We start from the raw sequence: 17953 nt of genomic DNA on the forward strand, positions 1-17953 counted from the left end.
TTTGTCAACCTTTATGTCTTCAGTGATTTAATTAATCAACTCATTATAGTGCGTAAATGGCTTGCCACCACTATGCCTGATACATTGGTTATATTAGCTCATAGAAGCCTCTAGAGTACCATTTACCATTAAACAGCATCAGCATTTTATTTCTGATGCTTCAGTAAATGTCAGGCTAAGAGTAGTGCATTATTTAATGGTAACTAAGTGACCCAAAGGAGCAAAGATAAGAACCAAAAATTTTAATTTATTCCCAGAGAATAATTAATGCAAAAGAGCCTGATATACTAAGCAAGACATTAGTGATATTATGCTTTATACCTTCCTAAACTGCATCACATTATCATAAAGACCTACTAAGCTTTTAAAAAGTAGTTGCCCATATTTACTTATTATATAACCACTCCTAATTTTTTTTTTTTTTTTTATCCTTCTAGCTTCAAATTAGATCCACAGCTAAAGACTAGGAAAGGAAATCACAGCTCTAAGGATCTTAACATATTTGAAAATAGTAAGGAAATTTCTAAACAGACTTGATCACAAATTCTTGAAACTAACCACCATTAAGGTAGGTTGCCTATAGGAATCTATCTTTACCACCTATATACAATGTCTGTTGTTTGAAAATAAATCACAAAATGTTGGAGCCAACTCAAATAAACAGCACAATAAAACATATCAAATTTTAAATGGAAATGGGTCAAGTGATATTTTGTCTTTGAATTTAAAAAGAGGCCTAAACTTATTAAATATAAAGAACAAATGAAAGAGCCTTTCCTTAAAATTAAAATATTATACAGGCAACTTTTCTTAGAGAATGGATTTGGTGACTTCCTGACCTGGCTAAAGGCACAGATGAATAGAAGCTCTGTCGTCTTCTCTGTGCACTCTACCCAGTCCTGAGTCTTGTATGGGGGCAAAGTGGGCAACTCCATAATCTCTTAGCCTCTGGTAGAAACTGGAGCCCATCCAAAGCCCCAGTCAAGCCCCTTATTATGTTTAAGCAAACCCCATATACCTGAGAGATATGTATTGTGTTATTTAATTTGATTTAGGATTATGTATGACCTCCATTTTCTCTCTTCCCATTAGCCTTGACATTCAATTACTAAGGAGAGAATTATTGGCTGTTCATTTGAATTAAACTTAATCTATGCATTAAAACTGTAATGAAGAAGAAACTACCATCTGCTTTGTTAGAAATATATTCAAACAAAATTAAAGCTATGGGAAATCTTTCAATTTTTACAAGAAAAGAGTAACTACTAATTAAATTATTTATAAAAATACTGCGGTTACTCTCAGTTAATTTACCAGTCGAAATGATCGGAGAACTGACAGTCCTTCCACATTTGCCAAACCAAGTTCCATTAAACTAAGGCTCACAATTAAACCATCAAAAATATTCCAGCCTTCTTGAAAGTAATAATATGGATCCATGGCAATTATCTTGAGAAACATTTCTGCTGTGAAGATCCCAGTGAAGACCTAAGTGAGAAATGTTTATTACATGAGTGACAACTCTTGAAAGCATAAATAACTATTAAGCAATTTAATTTAATCCCAACAAATCACAATTTAGTTCTGAGTTTTAAAAATTGATTTAGACCCAGGAAATTAGTATCCTCAAATGGTTTGTATTCAAGTTGATATTTAATTGTTTACTATAGTTAAGGTTTATCAAGTGATGAAGAATATAAGAATTAAGACAGACAGTAAAACTAATATTCTCACTTTTATATTCTTAAGTGAAAGGTTCAGGTTACTCATTGCGGTCAACACCCTGACTTTGCCTCTGATCTCCCTAGCTTTCCAAAAACTCACCAAATGATTACCTATTAGGGCATTCTAACCCTAGAACCAGATTGACTGGCTTAGAAATGGTTCTGTAACTCCAACCAGGCTGATGGTATTCAATACTTGTGCTTGTGTTAGAAATACTAGTTAAGAAGCATACACCTTCTGCTTAATGAGCGGTGTCAGTAGGATAGAAGTTGGTAGAACACTACCATCAAAAGAATATCCAGCCAGAGATGAAAGAAACATACTGGGGAAAAGCTGGCAAGAAGCTAACTCCCAATGACATTGATTGGGAATTTGACTATAGACAGATTAAAACCTGGAGCTATGCCCAAATGGACTTCAGTTACTTGAAGTAATGAATTATTTTTTTAATTTATTTTGCTTATTTTTGCTTAAGCCCATTTGAGCTGTTTCCTAATACTCATCTCCATAAAGCGTATTTTATCCCTTGCTCACTTTTTTATAGATAATGTTGAGGTGATTCCTACATATGTGAAAAAATTTGGACTAGGTACCATTATTGTCCTTTCCTAAAGTTCTGTGATTTGGGGGCACAGCCTAAAACAGTCTCTGAAATATCTTTTAGAGTCTCTGTTACAGTATTTAGAGCTTTTTTGCTCTGTCAATTTCTCATGGGTATAGATCCCCTCACTGTAAAATGTAGACATTCATAGTATCTACCTGAGGACTGACTTTGTGGGTACCTAGAAAGAGGGATTTTATGTAAACCATTTAGCACAATGCCTGGTACAAAACAAGTGGTCAGCATATATATTGTAACTTTATCAGTTAAGACCTATCTGGTTATAACAGAACAATAATGGTTACTTCAGAGTCTAAAAATACTGTGTATCATCCTTCAGAATATATCATTTATTATCTATATAGAACCTGTCTATATGTTCATTTATCAAGGTTGGAGGTTCATGAGAACTTAATAAACCTCTTACATTGATATCAATATATTTTTGTTACCCGAATTTATTCATTTTGACTTTCATTTCTGTCACTCTACCATGTAGCCATGAATGTTAGTATAGAATTTTAAGTTAAAAAATATGCAAAACTTAATAACCTCAGATATGCAGATGACACCACCCTTATGGCAGAAAGTAAAGAGGAACTAAAGAGCTTCTTGATGAAAGTGAAAGAGGAGAGTTAAAAAGTTGGCTTAAAGCTCAACATTCAGAAAACGAAGATCATGGCATCTGGTCCCATCACTTCATGGGAAATAGATGGGGAAACAGTGGAAACAGTATCAGACTTTATTTTTTGGGGCTCCAAAATCACTAGAGATGGTGACTGCAGCCATGAAATTAAAAGACGCTTACTCCTTGGAAGAAAAGTTATGACCAACCTAGATAGCATATTCAAAAGCAGAGACATTACTTTGCCAACAAAGGTCCGGCTAGTCAAGGCTATGGTTTTTCCAGTGGTCATGTATGGACACGAGAGTTGGACTGTGAAGAAAGCTGAGCGCCGAAGAATCGATGCTTTTGAACTGTGGTGTTGGAGAAGACTCTTGAGAGTCCCTTGGACTGCAAGGAGATTCAACCAGTCCATTCTAAAGGAGATCAGCCCTGGGTGTTCTTTGGAAGGAATGATGCTAAAGCTGAAACTCCAGTACTTTGGCCACCTCATGCAAAGAGTTTACTCATTGGAAAAGACTCTGATGCTGGGAGGGATTGGGGGCAGGAGGAAAAGGGGATGACAGAGGATGAGATGGCTGGATGGCATCACTGACTCGATGGACGTGAGTTTGAGTGAACTCCGGGAGATGGTGATGGACCAGGGAGGCCTGGCATGCTGCGATTCATGGGGTCACAAAGAGTCGGACACGACTGAGTGACTGAACTGAACTGAATCATTTATAAATTCCTAAATGTATAGGACAAATTCAAACAGAAATAATAACCTCTATATGATGTTTCTTCCTTTAAAAATCCATCTTCAGGTATGAACAGATAATTTCAAAATTATCTGACTTAATTTGTTTGACAAATGTAAACATGTCTGAAAGAGTCTATTCTAAATACCCAAGGAACACATCAGCATTTTACCATAGATCTATGTCCCCTGTAATTCATAATGATCTTTTTAATGAATGGGCAATTTATATTTAATTCTAAGTCAAACTATAAATAAAATCTTTGACTCTTTTCTACTGCTTAAATGAAGCAATATAATTTGTTCTAAAAAAGTAATGCTGAACTTTTGTTGCCCAAGTAAATATGGCCAGTTAATTCATATTTAATTTGAGAGTGATATGTGAAATTCATTAAAGTAACCATAAACTCTTTCAATGAGCAGAGTAACCCTCAGTGAGCCTTACCAGGTTCCCAACTGACAGCACGCTGCTAAACTGCTCCGTCATGGGATAGTGCTCCATGGCCATGAAGAGGGTGTTTAAGACAATGCAGATGGTGATGGCCAGGTCAACAAAAGGGTCCATCACAACCAGGTTGACAACATGTTTCACCTTTAACCATGGCTTACAGCAGTCCCAAATCAAACACATGTTAGCAAATTTATACCAGCACGGTGGGCATTTCTGTCTGGATTCTTCAAGTTCTGGAAGAAAACAGAATACTTATGAAAACTGCTTCCTCCCCTTTAAGAAGCCTTTGGTTTAAATTGAAAGTGACTCTTAAAAAATTCTGAAGTTGTTAAAAGGCATTATAGGTTAATCTGATGGTTGAGCAGGAAAGCAGTGATAGACTAGCTGTCATAAAAAATGTGGAAGGGCTAGTAAACTTTACAAATGTTATCTTAGTTAAACATGGTTTCCAAGATTCTATCTATAACATTAAACTATCTAATAATTATCTTCAAGGCTATCATAAATTAATGGGTAGGACTTGTGTCGAGTATACTTAAACGTCATCTATGTTCCAGATAGAGCACTTATATTATGAAAGACTGTCTCTCAGGAGAAGTCTTTAAAACCTTTATTAGTCATGATAAATTTCAGTTTCCTGGATTAGATGTGTTTTTTGGGGTATTTTAATGAAAGAGTTTTGTCAGTATCACCAATCTTAAAAGTTTCTGGTTAAACCTAATTAGATATAGTATTATATATTAAACTTAGCAAGACTCTTTTTTCCCCCTATATTTCTTGATTTAACTGGATGACACAAAAGAAGAGGAAATATCCACCCTAAGAAAGGGAGATCCTCGCTGTTTCACAAAATGTGACCGAAGCACTACTGGTAAAATGCATGAGGAGCTTAGATGGAACATATGCATAATCAATAAATTCTCATGAAATGCATTTACTTTAATGTGTTAAAATAACGATCACACCAAACCTATGATAAAAGATTTCATATAAAAACACATTTACTTAAGAAAATAGTATAATGATTTCAAAAAAGAATTTCAACTAAATAATATGAGAGAAAAGACAGAAATGCACAGATCTTTAAGGTGATGCTCAAAATACATAAAAAGTAAATATTTGCAAAGAATTTGGGAGAAGTAGAAAGTGGGAAATTATCTACTATTTTTCTTTGGTGTATTTATCTCAATCAGTTATTGAGTGAGAAAAGGATGCAGTTGTTGTTTTCTGCCAATATCACACTCTATCACTTGCTCAGTCAAATGTGAGACCTGATTAGCACTATAATTGAGGAAAAAATTCTTTGTTCATCAATAGCATAACTGACTCTGGTTGGTCAATTTAGTATTCCTACTGTGGCAACTGGAATATCTCTCCAAATCTGGGACAGTTTACTAGGAATTAAACTTTTTAAGGGAATTCATACAATGGACAAACAGTACCATAGGTAGTGGTTTTTGCTTTGCTGATAAACATTTACTACTAATTTTATAAAGTTTGTTACTTCACTAACGTAAATTAATTTCCTGATTATTTTTCACAGAATTGCATTAGAAGCAGATTCTTCAATTGCGTCCTTAGATACTGAAATACTTTAAGTACCCAATTTATTTCCATTTCTCTTAATATGTAATTTTCTAAACAATAAAGAATAGTTAAGTTGTAAATCAGAAGAAAAACATATAGTTTTTATGTGCTGTTTTATAGATGCTTTTAAGACTCCCAAATAAACTCATATTTATACTGAAGATAAAAGGACAATATCATTTACAGTAAATAACTAAAGAGAACTGAAAAAAATCTCTTTCCTTATGTACAGTCAGCATAAGTATTTTTTAAAATGCTACTTGCAATTTAGTAGATAAAGAGAAGCAAACGGAAAAAAATAAAAGGTCAAAAGGGAAAACACAGCCAGTGTTGCTCATCTTGACACCAGGAAGAAGTGGAGCCTGAGTTGTTAAGTTCTAAAATAAAATCATTCAATTATTCATGCCAAAAAGAAAAAAGAATTATCACACTTTAAAACAAAACAAAGCACTCAGGAGAGAACTACAGCCACATCTCCATCATTCCTGGGTGGGTTATCCACACTGAGACGCATTTACAGCTCAGTTTACGTCTTTGCTGGCTTCCCTCAATTCCCCAGTGCTTCCTCCTCACCTCCCACCGGTCCTCCCAAAGATGTGCCCAGGAAATATTTCCATGTGGTTTTTGCATTTTAAAAACCTGAAAAGGAAACAATTCATTTCTGCGTGTCTCCTACAGTGTCATTAAGTAGGAGGCTATTCATTACCCTAGACAATGGAAATTGAGCTGTAGTTCAAAAGAAGAAAAACAAAAGTTGTCAGCGTGGGTCAACAAGCCTGGTTTTGAAAAAAGCAAAGGTGAACTAAAACACGATTAGACTTAGAAGAAAGGATCCCCAAATAAACAGATTATGTCAACCTAAGATACTTTTCCACCATTATCAGGAACCAAAAAGGACTATATTAAAGACAGTTCTAGTTGCCTGTGTGCACTATGTAGCTAACAACCAGCCTTGATTAATGCCAGATTCAAAGTGGTTAGATATAACTGAATAAAGAAAAGTATGCTTTGCATTCTACACAACCAATGAAAAATAGAATGAAAACTCAGCCATGTTCCTCGCAAAAATATCAAGTTAAAAGCTCTGTAGATATTAAAGCCAAACACTCAGTCTCCTGCTTCCTAAGTTACTCTTATCTCTAGGACATCATTTCACTCTAAGCAATTCCATGAGACACATATTCATGGAGGGCGATATGGGAATGTGTGCATTCATTTTTAACTCCATATCTTAGTGGATAAGTTCAATTTTGTGGTGGTGGCTTGATGGTTTTAAGTAACTTCTTAGGTTAAGTCAAACTTAATGGCATCAGGAGTGCAAATTAGTGTTAATTAAGACTTACCCTGTCTCCTTCTCTACTTCTTGCTTTAGGGAGCAGACATGCTGCTGACATCGGTAGCAGAACCACTGGCAGCTTCCTCTCAGTGGTTTTGCTATGGCAAGGAGCAGAAGACCAGAGAATCTTCAAAAGATTTACCTGGAGGGACAGGGAGGAGCAAGCTACTGGCAGCTGGGGGGGGAGAGGGAGTGCAAGCTAACGCAGGCGAGGTTGGGGAAGAACGTACTGAGTTTATTATCCCATAGGAATCAGTGAAAAGATTTCTGATACTGCATTAGGACATTACGAATGTCGGGACTGTAGTAACTGACATGGCTGTGATATATATGGCCATCTACATTGTGAGATTTTCCTGGCTGTGAATCTCAGGTTTTGGGCACTGATATTAAATATCATGGCATCTTTGCATTCAGACTGGAAAATAATTATTCCAAGAATCTATACAGTATTAAGAGAAACTGGAACTAACAGAGAAACACGTGCACATGCTTGTGTTCTCTCTTTCTAATTCTCCATCTTTCTTTTTCCTTCCACACATCTACACACACATACACACATACACACACACACACACACACACACACACACACACTTGGGAGGGGAAGGAAAGGGAGGGTTATAAAGTGGAAGGGAGAGAAGGGGAAAGGAGAGCAGGGAGGATGATAGAATACATTTTATATGAAAGTATTTTCCAAGGTGAAATTGATAGCTGATGTTTGAATTCATTAACAGCACAGAAAGGCATAAACATGTGCATTAACAAAACAATGATAAAGCAACCAATAATACTAGTTATTGACTGCCTTCTACATGCCAGGAACATAGGTGTTTTATGGATGAGGTCTTATTTAGTCTTTACAACAATGTTATTCTAAACATCATTATCAATACTTTACTGATGAAGAAACAACTACAGAACCACATATAGACACAGAGCCAATAACCGATCACAAATCAAGCTGTCCCCAAATTCTTTATTTTGGAATTATAACATCCAGACCTCTTAACAATATATTAATTACTCATATATAATCAGGAACTAAAGAGAAAGCTGAGATATTATTAAACTCTGATCAGAGAGAGAGGCAAAAGTAGTTTTACAAAATTTTGAAAACATGGCTTCAAAGTAGTTAATATTAAGCCCTAATTTCCATTTTTTTTTCATTTATACTTCTGGTTAAATCAAATGAGCTTATAGCTAGAGTCTCAAGCAGTTAATACAATTCAACTGTGTTAGCATCACTATAAAAATAAACATTTATCATTACATTCCTTTTGATGTCATGCAAATGACAAACGTCAACAGTTTAGGAACTTAATCTACCAAGGTTATATCCCAGGTATACCTTGAGTTTGCAGTAGCTTCCTGGAGGCTAAATGTAAAAATCTATTGAGACAACAGAATCCATGTATTGCACGTAGATTTTACTTTTATTTAGTAAAAGGAATAATAATATTGTGGTATCAATTCAGGAAGAATTTAACTCTTAGAATTTATGAAAGTTTTTATCACCATTACCAAAGCACCACCAAGTAACTGTGCTGTAAGACTTCTGACATACCTTCCATGGTGTTGGTCAAAATACTAGCCATACTCATTGCTCTTTGCCTTGCTGTAGGATCTTCCAAAAGATCCATGGAAACATGATAAGAACTGGACCGTCTCTTTCTTATTTCTGTTTCAGTAGTTGTGCCCTAAAAATAAAATTTCATATGAAATAACTATTATTTTTAAAGGGCAGCAAAACCCAAAGTGTTCCCACAATAGGTGTTATTTAGCTAAATATTCACTATGCTTTGTCAGATGTAAACAGCTCACTAAGACATTGCTAGAATCATTGTTCTTGGGAAGGGTTTGAAAGCCCATCATATTCTCAGAATTCAGGGATGCCTGGGTTTGTGATCAAGATGGGACTTTTCTAATTCCTCCATCTTGGGGCTTTGGGCTGGAGGGATCTTGCTTCGGGATAGAACATTTTAGCATTTTAGTCAATCCTATCTAGAGCTTCAAACTGTAACATATTACTCCTTGATTTACTCACATGTTATTAGATCTTTATATATATTCATGTGGTTTAATGAATGAAAAGAACTTTACAGGTTTCCCTAATATGCATCAGTAGTAGCTCTCCTAAAGTGTGAATTCCATATTAAAATGCTTCTGTTCATTATAGACAGGTACAGATACAGGACTGCACATATGATTTTGTATAGAGCAGATGGGACGAGATGACCTTTAAGCACCCCCATTTTTTTACCTTCACACTTTGCCTTTCCCTGATGAGGCTAAATATTTTCAATTCTAAGAGACAACTTGTTTTATTTAAAAAGCTTTTTTTCAGAGAGGGGTTATTTTTTTCTCATGAATTTTACTTTTCTTTCATAGTAAAATTAATTTTAGGGTGACCTAAATGAATGTTCATCCTCATTAATGACAATCCTATTAATGGAGTGGAAATTCTGCTTTTGACTATGTATGTATTAGAGGTAACAAGGTTAATAAAATAATGTTAATTACTGATAGCACAATAAAGTAGGTGAACAGGACTCATATTGCTGTATAAATAAAGAAAATCCTCAGAGGAATAAAAGTGACTTCTTCTTTATTATTAGCACTCAGACTTGCATTAGAAATGCTTGAGTCTTGCCCCTTTTTTCTCCTGTGATCACTAACTTCATTGTTTGAACTCTTGAAGTAGGAATAAATTTCTGCCCATATTGAAATTCTGGTGAGTTTTTTTGGAATAGAAAAGAATCAATTCATTATATCATTGCTAAAAATCAAAGATCCCCCATTATTATGTCTTGCCTTAAATTAGAGTTTCAATGCCAAGGATGGGTTCTCTTTTAAGTGTAAGATAAAGTTATAAAATTTAGTTTAATTATTATTTAGTTAATTATTAAGAATGCAACATCCTATTAATGTTGCATCAGAACTGAAAATATTTTGCCTCATCAGAGAAAGTCAAAGTTTGGAGGAAAAAAATGGGGTCACTTAAAGGCCATCTGGTCCCTTCTGCTCTATACAAAATCATGTATGTTATCCGATATTTGTCTAATTTTTAGTGCTAGATTTCAAACTCTGTAATGATATTACCAAGGAAATTATTTCTTAAATTAAATTGCTTCAATTGAATTAATGTGAAAATGCAGGATATTGTGTGCTCTGGAAGGTAGCATTTGCCCACAGCTGTTTATTTTCTGTTCTTTCTCTCTGCAGTCTTGCAAAGCCACAGCTTTGGTCTGCCTCTGCAGCTCCTGCTATACCATGCTGCGGTGCCCTGCCTCACAGCACTTGATTGTAACCCTGAAAGATGGACACCAAGCAGCAGGAAACAGATACTAAACTAGGCTTTGTTTAAACTGCCCGAATTTACCTTCAGAGATTTATTCCACCCTCCGTGATAGGACAGAAGTGATAATTACTGATAAACACTAAATATTTTCTGATGGACTGAAATTCTCTTGCATTTATGTAAGGAAGTTGTAGATTTATTTTTGTGTTCCCAATTAGCATTTATCAAGATCAGAAATACTCATACTTCATTATGTATAAGAACCATGTGGGATGCTTGTCAAGAAAGAAGAAATCACTGATTCCTGGCCTTTTGGTCTGGGTCTGAGTACATCTGAGTGGGCCCAGAAGTCTTCATTTCTTTCTTTAAACCACTTTTGTGAAGTATTATCAACATGTAAAAAGCTATGTATACTTCACGCTCACAACTTGATGAGTTTAAGGATAAGTATATACCTGTGAACCATCACCATTATCAGTTCATAAACATTTCCATCACCTTCCAGTTTCCTTCCACTGCTTTATCATTGTTGCTGTTGCTATGTGGGTTGAGAACGCAGCATAAGATCTCTCTTCTTAGCAAATTTTAAGTTTACAATTCAGTATTCGTAGCTCTAGGCACTATGCCATACAGTAGATCTCCAGAACTTATTTATCTTGCATAACTGAAACGCTGGACCCTTTGGTTATCAAACTCAGAGAAGCAGAGGAGAATGGTGGCTGCCAGGGGTGGAGGGAGGGGGAAATGAAGAATCTCCATTTTAAGAAGTATCCCAGGGAATTCTGAGGCAAGTAGTCTGATGACGAAATATATTTTGAGAAACACTGGGTAAAAATGAAAGTGTTTGTTTCCTTAACCATCTCTTCTTTTCCATTTAAGAAAATTTAAAGAAAATTAATGGGAGGTAATATTGCAATATGGATAGAATGTAGGTTCAGTAGCCAGCATTTATAGGGTCAAATCCTAGCTCCATCATGCACAGGCCTCAGTTTCCTCTCTGTAAAATGGAGATAATATTAATAACTATGATAAAGCATTATTGTGAGGACTAAATGAATTAACACAAGTAAAGTGTTCTAGACACTGTCTGGTACATAGTTAGACATGATTATTTTTTAAGAGAAGTTGATATTCCCTTTGCATTTTTCCAGATTTTTTCACAATAAAGTTCTATTTTTATTCATGATTTGATCTGATTCTAGGATACTTGAATATTCCTCTGGGAGAAGTGGTGGGGAGAGGCCAGGCAAAAAAAGTAAAGATGATCAATGGCTGTTTCTATAATCCAAGGTAAAAAGATCTTCTATTAGGTGACTGAAAGCTGACTCCATATGATTTTAATGTGACTGACAGAGCTTATCCAACTAGAATGAGTAAAATTTTGCAAAAAAAAAAAAATCATACAAACAAGACTTTAATATGATTTGGTAAACTATAAAGTACAACCAAATTACTAGAATTTTTTATACTGGCAAATGAAATCTTAAATCTTATTTAATACCAAAGTTAAAAAGCACTTACGTTTTACAAAGGAAATGTCAATAATATATCCCAGTGTCTTGTATTTAATGAAACTAAATTCCACTAAGTTCCGTATGCATGATTTCTGGCCATTATGTTTATTAAAAAACTCAGGACAGTAATATAAAAATTGAAATCTGCTCTAACAGTTATAACACATGACTTTACCAGGCACTTCAAGTGGCTCCTTTACCATATAAATGCACGATGGTCATTTGATTGGGTGCTAAAATGTTATAGCACCTTGACCTGCCAAGAGGAAGAAGGTTGCGTTGCAGAATTTAGATACATTTAGTAATACTATCTACTTCAAGTGTAAGTATCAAGTTCTTCTTTTAAAGGATTAGAAATAACAAGATGCTTAAGATGGGTATTTATATCATTTCTTGCATTTATTTTGCTTATATTAATTATAAATAATGCATGATAAATTGTTGCTATATTTTTGGTAAGTTTGATACTGTGGTCATAATGATGGAGGACTATAGATTATAGTCTATGAGATCCAACCTATTTTTTAATTCATTTGTAGAAAAGTCTGAAAGGAACAATTTGACAAAGTAAGTTCATAACTTGACTGAACTGACCCTTGGCCTTTGAAGAGTAGACTCACTAAAACTCATACAGGTGGAAATAGAAAACCATTCCTGCCTGCGCCAGCCACACCTCCCTTCCCAACGGCTGCAGGTTTCACTGGTCTCACCTCTGGCAGGAGCTGCCCAGCAGGAGATGTGAGGGCAGAAGGGCCCCCGACCAGGGAGACCACTCCGTTGCAGTCCACAGCGCTGTGCATCTTCCCGTTCATGGGCAGAATGGGGAGCACCCTGGAGGCACGGCTGGCCTGGCTGACGTTGCTGTGGCGCCGCTCCCCATGTCTGTGCGGCACAAACAGAGAGTCTCTTCTGCTGTCATTGTCCTCAAAGGTGCTGTGCTCGTCATCCGCAAAATCATTCTCAGAGCCAATATCCTTGGCTCGGCCTCTGAAGCTGAAAAGGCTGGCCCTACTGTTGCGTCTTGGAGAGAACAGGGAGCCACGGATGCTCAGTAAAGACTATCAACAACAAGGAAGGATACAAAAACAGATGAACAGCATTAAGTGTTCTGGAAAACATGAGCCAGGACTCATCATTTCACAGTGCTGACTTACCTAAGATAAGGCATTGGATGGGTGTGATCAGGGGCTTATATGGTAACTGCTGGTGGCATTCTGGAACTTTGTCCTGGGTTCAGCTCTTTTATTTTGCTTTTCCTGTTTCTTCCTTCCTTCATTTACAACTTCTGAGATCTGATTTTCTGTCATTTTCTTCTACTTTACCCATGACTTCAGAGAGTCAGAAATATCCCTGAAGACTGTTTAGTTTCATTTCTGGCACTCAGAACTGAAATCTTTACTAAACTCTTCTCTAGAAACTATTCTTATTTAACAATCCAGTGGAGAGCAATCAAGTACACAACTACATTTAGTTCCTTTGAAGTCAAAACTACACCAGTTAAGAGTGTACTAGTGACCACATAACCACACCCCAGTGCAGATCTCACCACAGAGAAAAATGAAATCAATCTTGCTAGTAGGTCTGTTTAATTATAGTAACAAGGAGCAATTTCTCCCCTTCCCCCTGCATATTTTATAACAATCCTCATAAATAATTTAAACAAATCAAACTGAAAGACCAAACTGAAAGACTGTATGATTCATTCCCTGATTTTCACTCTTTTGTCTGTCTCAAGAATCTGAAGAGCACCATATTTACAAAAACCTGGTTTTCACTAAGTGTCTGGTCACAATCATTTGACAATTTTCTAGATGGCTACAATGTCACTGGCGTCATTCATTTTACTTTGATTCTCAAGCACAGTAGCGTTGAGCACAATGAATCATATGCTGTTTACTATTGCTGCTGCTGCTGCAACTTCACTCTAGGGAGCACTTGTTTCTGCTTCTCCAACACCCATTTGTCCTTTGTCTGTTGACAGTACCCTGATTATCTTCAAGAAATGCTCTCTGGCAAGACCATGATCCAGGTCTAGCCAATGAGTGTATTTCATGCCTCTGGCCAGGCAGACTGGTTTAAAAATAGGTAGGGACTCTGAATGGCCCACTGACAGTCACCAATTTCTTTTGCAACTGAAAGGGGTGCATTTTTTATTGAGGTTGCTAAAAACCACTGACTATAAGTTTGGAGCCATGGCAGGCATCTTATCACCATATTGGAGGAATCTGTAGATGTGGAGAGATACTTCGCCTTAGTAACATGTTTTGAGCCCTTGAGTCCAGTGTGCCTAAAGCTACTCATTGCTATTATTTTCATGATCTAATTCTCTTTTTTGCTTAAGCTGGCTTAAGTTGGATTCCTATGATTATGAATAGAATACCAACTCATCATTTAAACATTATTAGTTTCATCTTTTTATCGCCAAAGGATTTAAAGCTAACTAAAATTATCATTTTGCACCTATATATATTTTACATTACCTGACTAGCAAGTATTCATTTAATTTTATTTTCAGCTAAAGAATGATTTTCTCAGTGACACCTATGAACATCTATAAAATGTCTGTAATCTTTAAATATTATCTTATATGATCTTAGTAATTATTTACAGAAAGAAACACATCTAAGAATACTGATCTACTCTCCCAGAAGAACTTATTTCTTCTTTTCCTATACTCATGCTTTTTCATCCTATTATCAACTCATTAGTAAGATAATTCATTTCCTTTATTATTTACATATGAACATTTTTAAAACCTCTCCTACACTATACAGTTTCTTTCATGTCTCCTTTCTCTATTCACAAGGGACTTTGAATTAGATATAAGGATATAATACCTACAGAATTTGTGACCTACTGGTTATCATTTCCTCAGAAAGAAAGCCAGACAATAAATGCTTGACAATAGGAAATAAAGTAGAAATTACGTATATGTACCACTCTTAGTAACAGTTTTTACTTTTATAGTACAAGAACTGCCCTCAATTAGTCCCAGTAGATGGTTTGGAGAGAAATAAGTTATAAAATTAGACACGATGTTTCTCAAAGTTCAAAGGTGTATGTGGCAACTATATGAAAAATCATAGTTCTCCATGTGTTAGCCTCAACTTCCACTGCTTATATTAATTACATAAATCTATAGCAATAAATATGCAGGTCAGGAAGCAAAAGTTAGAACTGGACATAGAACAACCGACTGGTTCCAAATAGGAAAAGGAGTACGTCAAGGCTGTATATTGTCACCCTGCTTATTTAACTTCTATGCAGAGTACATCATGAGAAACGCTGGGCTGGAGGAAGCACAAGCTGGAATCAAGACTGCCGGGAGAAATCTCAATAACCTCAGATATGCAGATGACACCACCCTAATGGCAGACAGTGAAGAGGAACTAAAAAGCCTCTTGATGAAAGTGAAAGCCAGTCCAGGTTAGATGCACGATACTGGATGCTTGGGGCTAGTGCACTGGGACGACCCAGAGGGATGGTATGGGGAGGGAGGAGGGAGAAGGGTTCAGGATGGGGAACACATGTATACCTGTGGTGGATTCATTTTGATATTTGGCAAAACTAATACAATTATGTAAAGTTTAAAAATAAAATAAAATTAAAAAAAAAAAAAAGAAAGAAAGTGAAAGAGGAGAGTGAAAAAGTTGGCTTAAAGCTCAACATTCAGAAAACTACGATCATGGCATCTGGTCCCATCACTACATGGGAAATAGATGGGGAAACAGTGGAAACAGTGTCAGACTTTATTTTGGGGGGCTCCAAAATCACTGCAGATGGTGACTGCAGCCATGAAATTAAAAGACGCTTACTCCTTGGAAGGACAGTTATGACCAACCTAGATAGCATATTCAAAAGCAGAGACATTACTTTGCCAACAGAGGTCTGTCTAGTCAAGGCTATGGTTTTTCCAGTGGTCATGTATGGATGTGAGAGTTGGACAGTGAAGAAAGCTGAGCACCGAAGAACTGATGCTTTTGAACTGTGGTGTTGGAGAAGACTCTTGAGAGTCCCTTGGACTGCAAGGAGATCCAACCAGTCCATCCTAAAGAAGATCAGTCCTGGGTGTTCACTGAAAGGACTGATGCTGAAGCTGAAACTCCAGTACTTTGGCCACCTCATGTGAAGAACTGACTCATTGGAAAAGACTCTGATGCTGAGAGGGATTGGGGGCAGGAGGAGAAGGGGACGACAGAGAATGAGATGGCTGGATGGCATCACTGACTCGATGGACGTGAGTCTGAGTGAACTCCGGAGCTGGTGATGGACAGGGAGGCCTGGCGTGCTGTGATTCATGGGGTCACAAAGAGTCGGACACGACTGAGCGACTGAACTGAACTGAACTGATAGCAATCAAATGTCCTGTTACAAATAGAGGATGGATGGACAGTAAGAAAACCATCTGCCATAATAAGTGGTCTTTGGTTTATCACAGATACAGAGGGAAATAATAACTTTAGAAGGCCTACAGTATCTTATAAAGGCTTTAAAAATAAAATATCCAGATTGTCTTGAGCCGTGGTTAGAAACTGCACTCTTGACTTCCTTCTTTCCCCTATCCTCAATAAGAAGTCTTAAGAAGTCTAAAAAGTATTTCATACAATCCACCTACTCTGAGGAAATTATAATCCAGTGGTAAAAGTATATATTTTTTTCAATATGAAAATATCAATGGTTACCAATACAATTGCCTATCATGTCCCTATAAAACAATACTTTTTTTTAATACATTCCGGCCTTGTGCCCTTGCAAAACCTAGCAAAAGCTATGGACCCTTCACCATTGTACCCAGGCTCACTATTTTCAGTATTACTTACAGGGTCTTGCAAAGTGAAATTAGTATGACTTCAGCAACCCTCCCTTTTCCCCCCCTCCTTTTCTCTCTGTCTCTCTTTGTATCTTCATAGCCCTCTCCATGTTCTTAATTAGTTGCTTGATTACTTATTTATCAGATAAAAATCTTCAGTTCTATTTTATACAAATACCACTTCAGAAACAGATATCCATTTGAGCCAGATATTACATGTTGTATAAGTCAGTCATCACCTATGATACCCAGCTAGTTAGGAAGCAGAAGTTTTAAGAAGACGGTATGGGGAAAATGTTACGTCTTTGGACAACATGTATGGAAAAAAGTGGGCTAGAACCTAATATCTTCAGACTTTACTATTCTGCCTAGAATTAGTTCTATTGGAGTCAAAATAAAGCATACTGGGGTGACTCTCTGTGGTATCTGGTATCTTGTTTGCAGTTTCAAATTTTGGTAGGTTTTCTCCAGCTAACTTATTTCCCTTCTTTTTTCCTTCTCTCCTTTCCCTCTTCCCTTCCTTCAAAACAAGCAATACTCTAAAAGGGAGATTTGATTTTCTTTACATTCACATTTATTGAGATTCATGTCTCTCCTAATGGAATCAATGATTATGACGACAACATGAACAAGGGTGAGTAAATGCCGGTACTTATTTTAAAACAGATTCTACTTCAAATTTGAATTCAGCTGCACAATCCTTTCATTTAGCATATCTCATAATGTTACCTAGACTTAGAGTGAATCAGGCTGACCTATAAAAATCATATACATATTAAACATGAGGTTATGTGAGACTGTGGATACAAAGAACATATCCTAAATATACATATCTTTTAAATGAAATCAAATTGTAAATTTTCTCATCAGTTTCTTAAGAATTTTTAAAAAAAATTCTTTCTCGTCAGCCTAATACAGTAGTAAGTTCAAGGGTTTCAGTGTCAGGCCAACTGTGAATGCCACTTCAATCTTTAATAACTATATGGCATATAGTTTAATAATTATATGACATTGGGCAATTATTTAACTTCACTAGCCTAAAAAGTAGTGAAAACAGTCATATTCAGGGTTGTTAACATTAATTCCGGTAGAAGAAGAATGCCAAACACAAAACAGGCACTCAACAAAGAATACCACCCCTCCCCTTGTCTTCAATTTGCAGGTTGGGGATGAGGATGTCAGTACCCCCTAGGGCTGCAGTGAGCGGCCTCAGTAAGTTTATACTGTAAGAAGCAACGCACCATGTACGTGTTAGCCATTATCCT

General features: G+C 36.3%; 1 protein-coding gene across 4 annotated transcripts in view; it reads right to left on the minus strand.

Annotated features, from left to right (window-relative positions):
• SCN2A (sodium voltage-gated channel alpha subunit 2) overlaps positions 1–17953 on the minus strand; it is a 139905-nt gene that overhangs the window by 42445 nt on the left and 79507 nt on the right. For all 4 annotated transcript variants that reach the window (XM_025275753.3, XM_025275757.3, XM_044934488.2 and 1 more), the window contains 4 exons: positions 12589–12936; positions 8631–8763; positions 4136–4374; positions 1315–1488 (listed from right to left, as the gene is read on the minus strand). In XM_025275753.3, coding sequence (XP_025131538.1) covers positions 1315–1488; positions 4136–4374; positions 8631–8763; positions 12589–12936 — 894 coding nt within the window. The remainder of the gene's footprint in view (positions 1–1314; positions 1489–4135; positions 4375–8630; positions 8764–12588; positions 12937–17953) is intronic.

This window comes from Bubalus bubalis, chromosome 2 (assembly GCF_019923935.1).
Source record: "Bubalus bubalis isolate 160015118507 breed Murrah chromosome 2, NDDB_SH_1, whole genome shotgun sequence".
Taxonomy (NCBI): domain Eukaryota; kingdom Metazoa; phylum Chordata; class Mammalia; order Artiodactyla; family Bovidae; genus Bubalus; species Bubalus bubalis.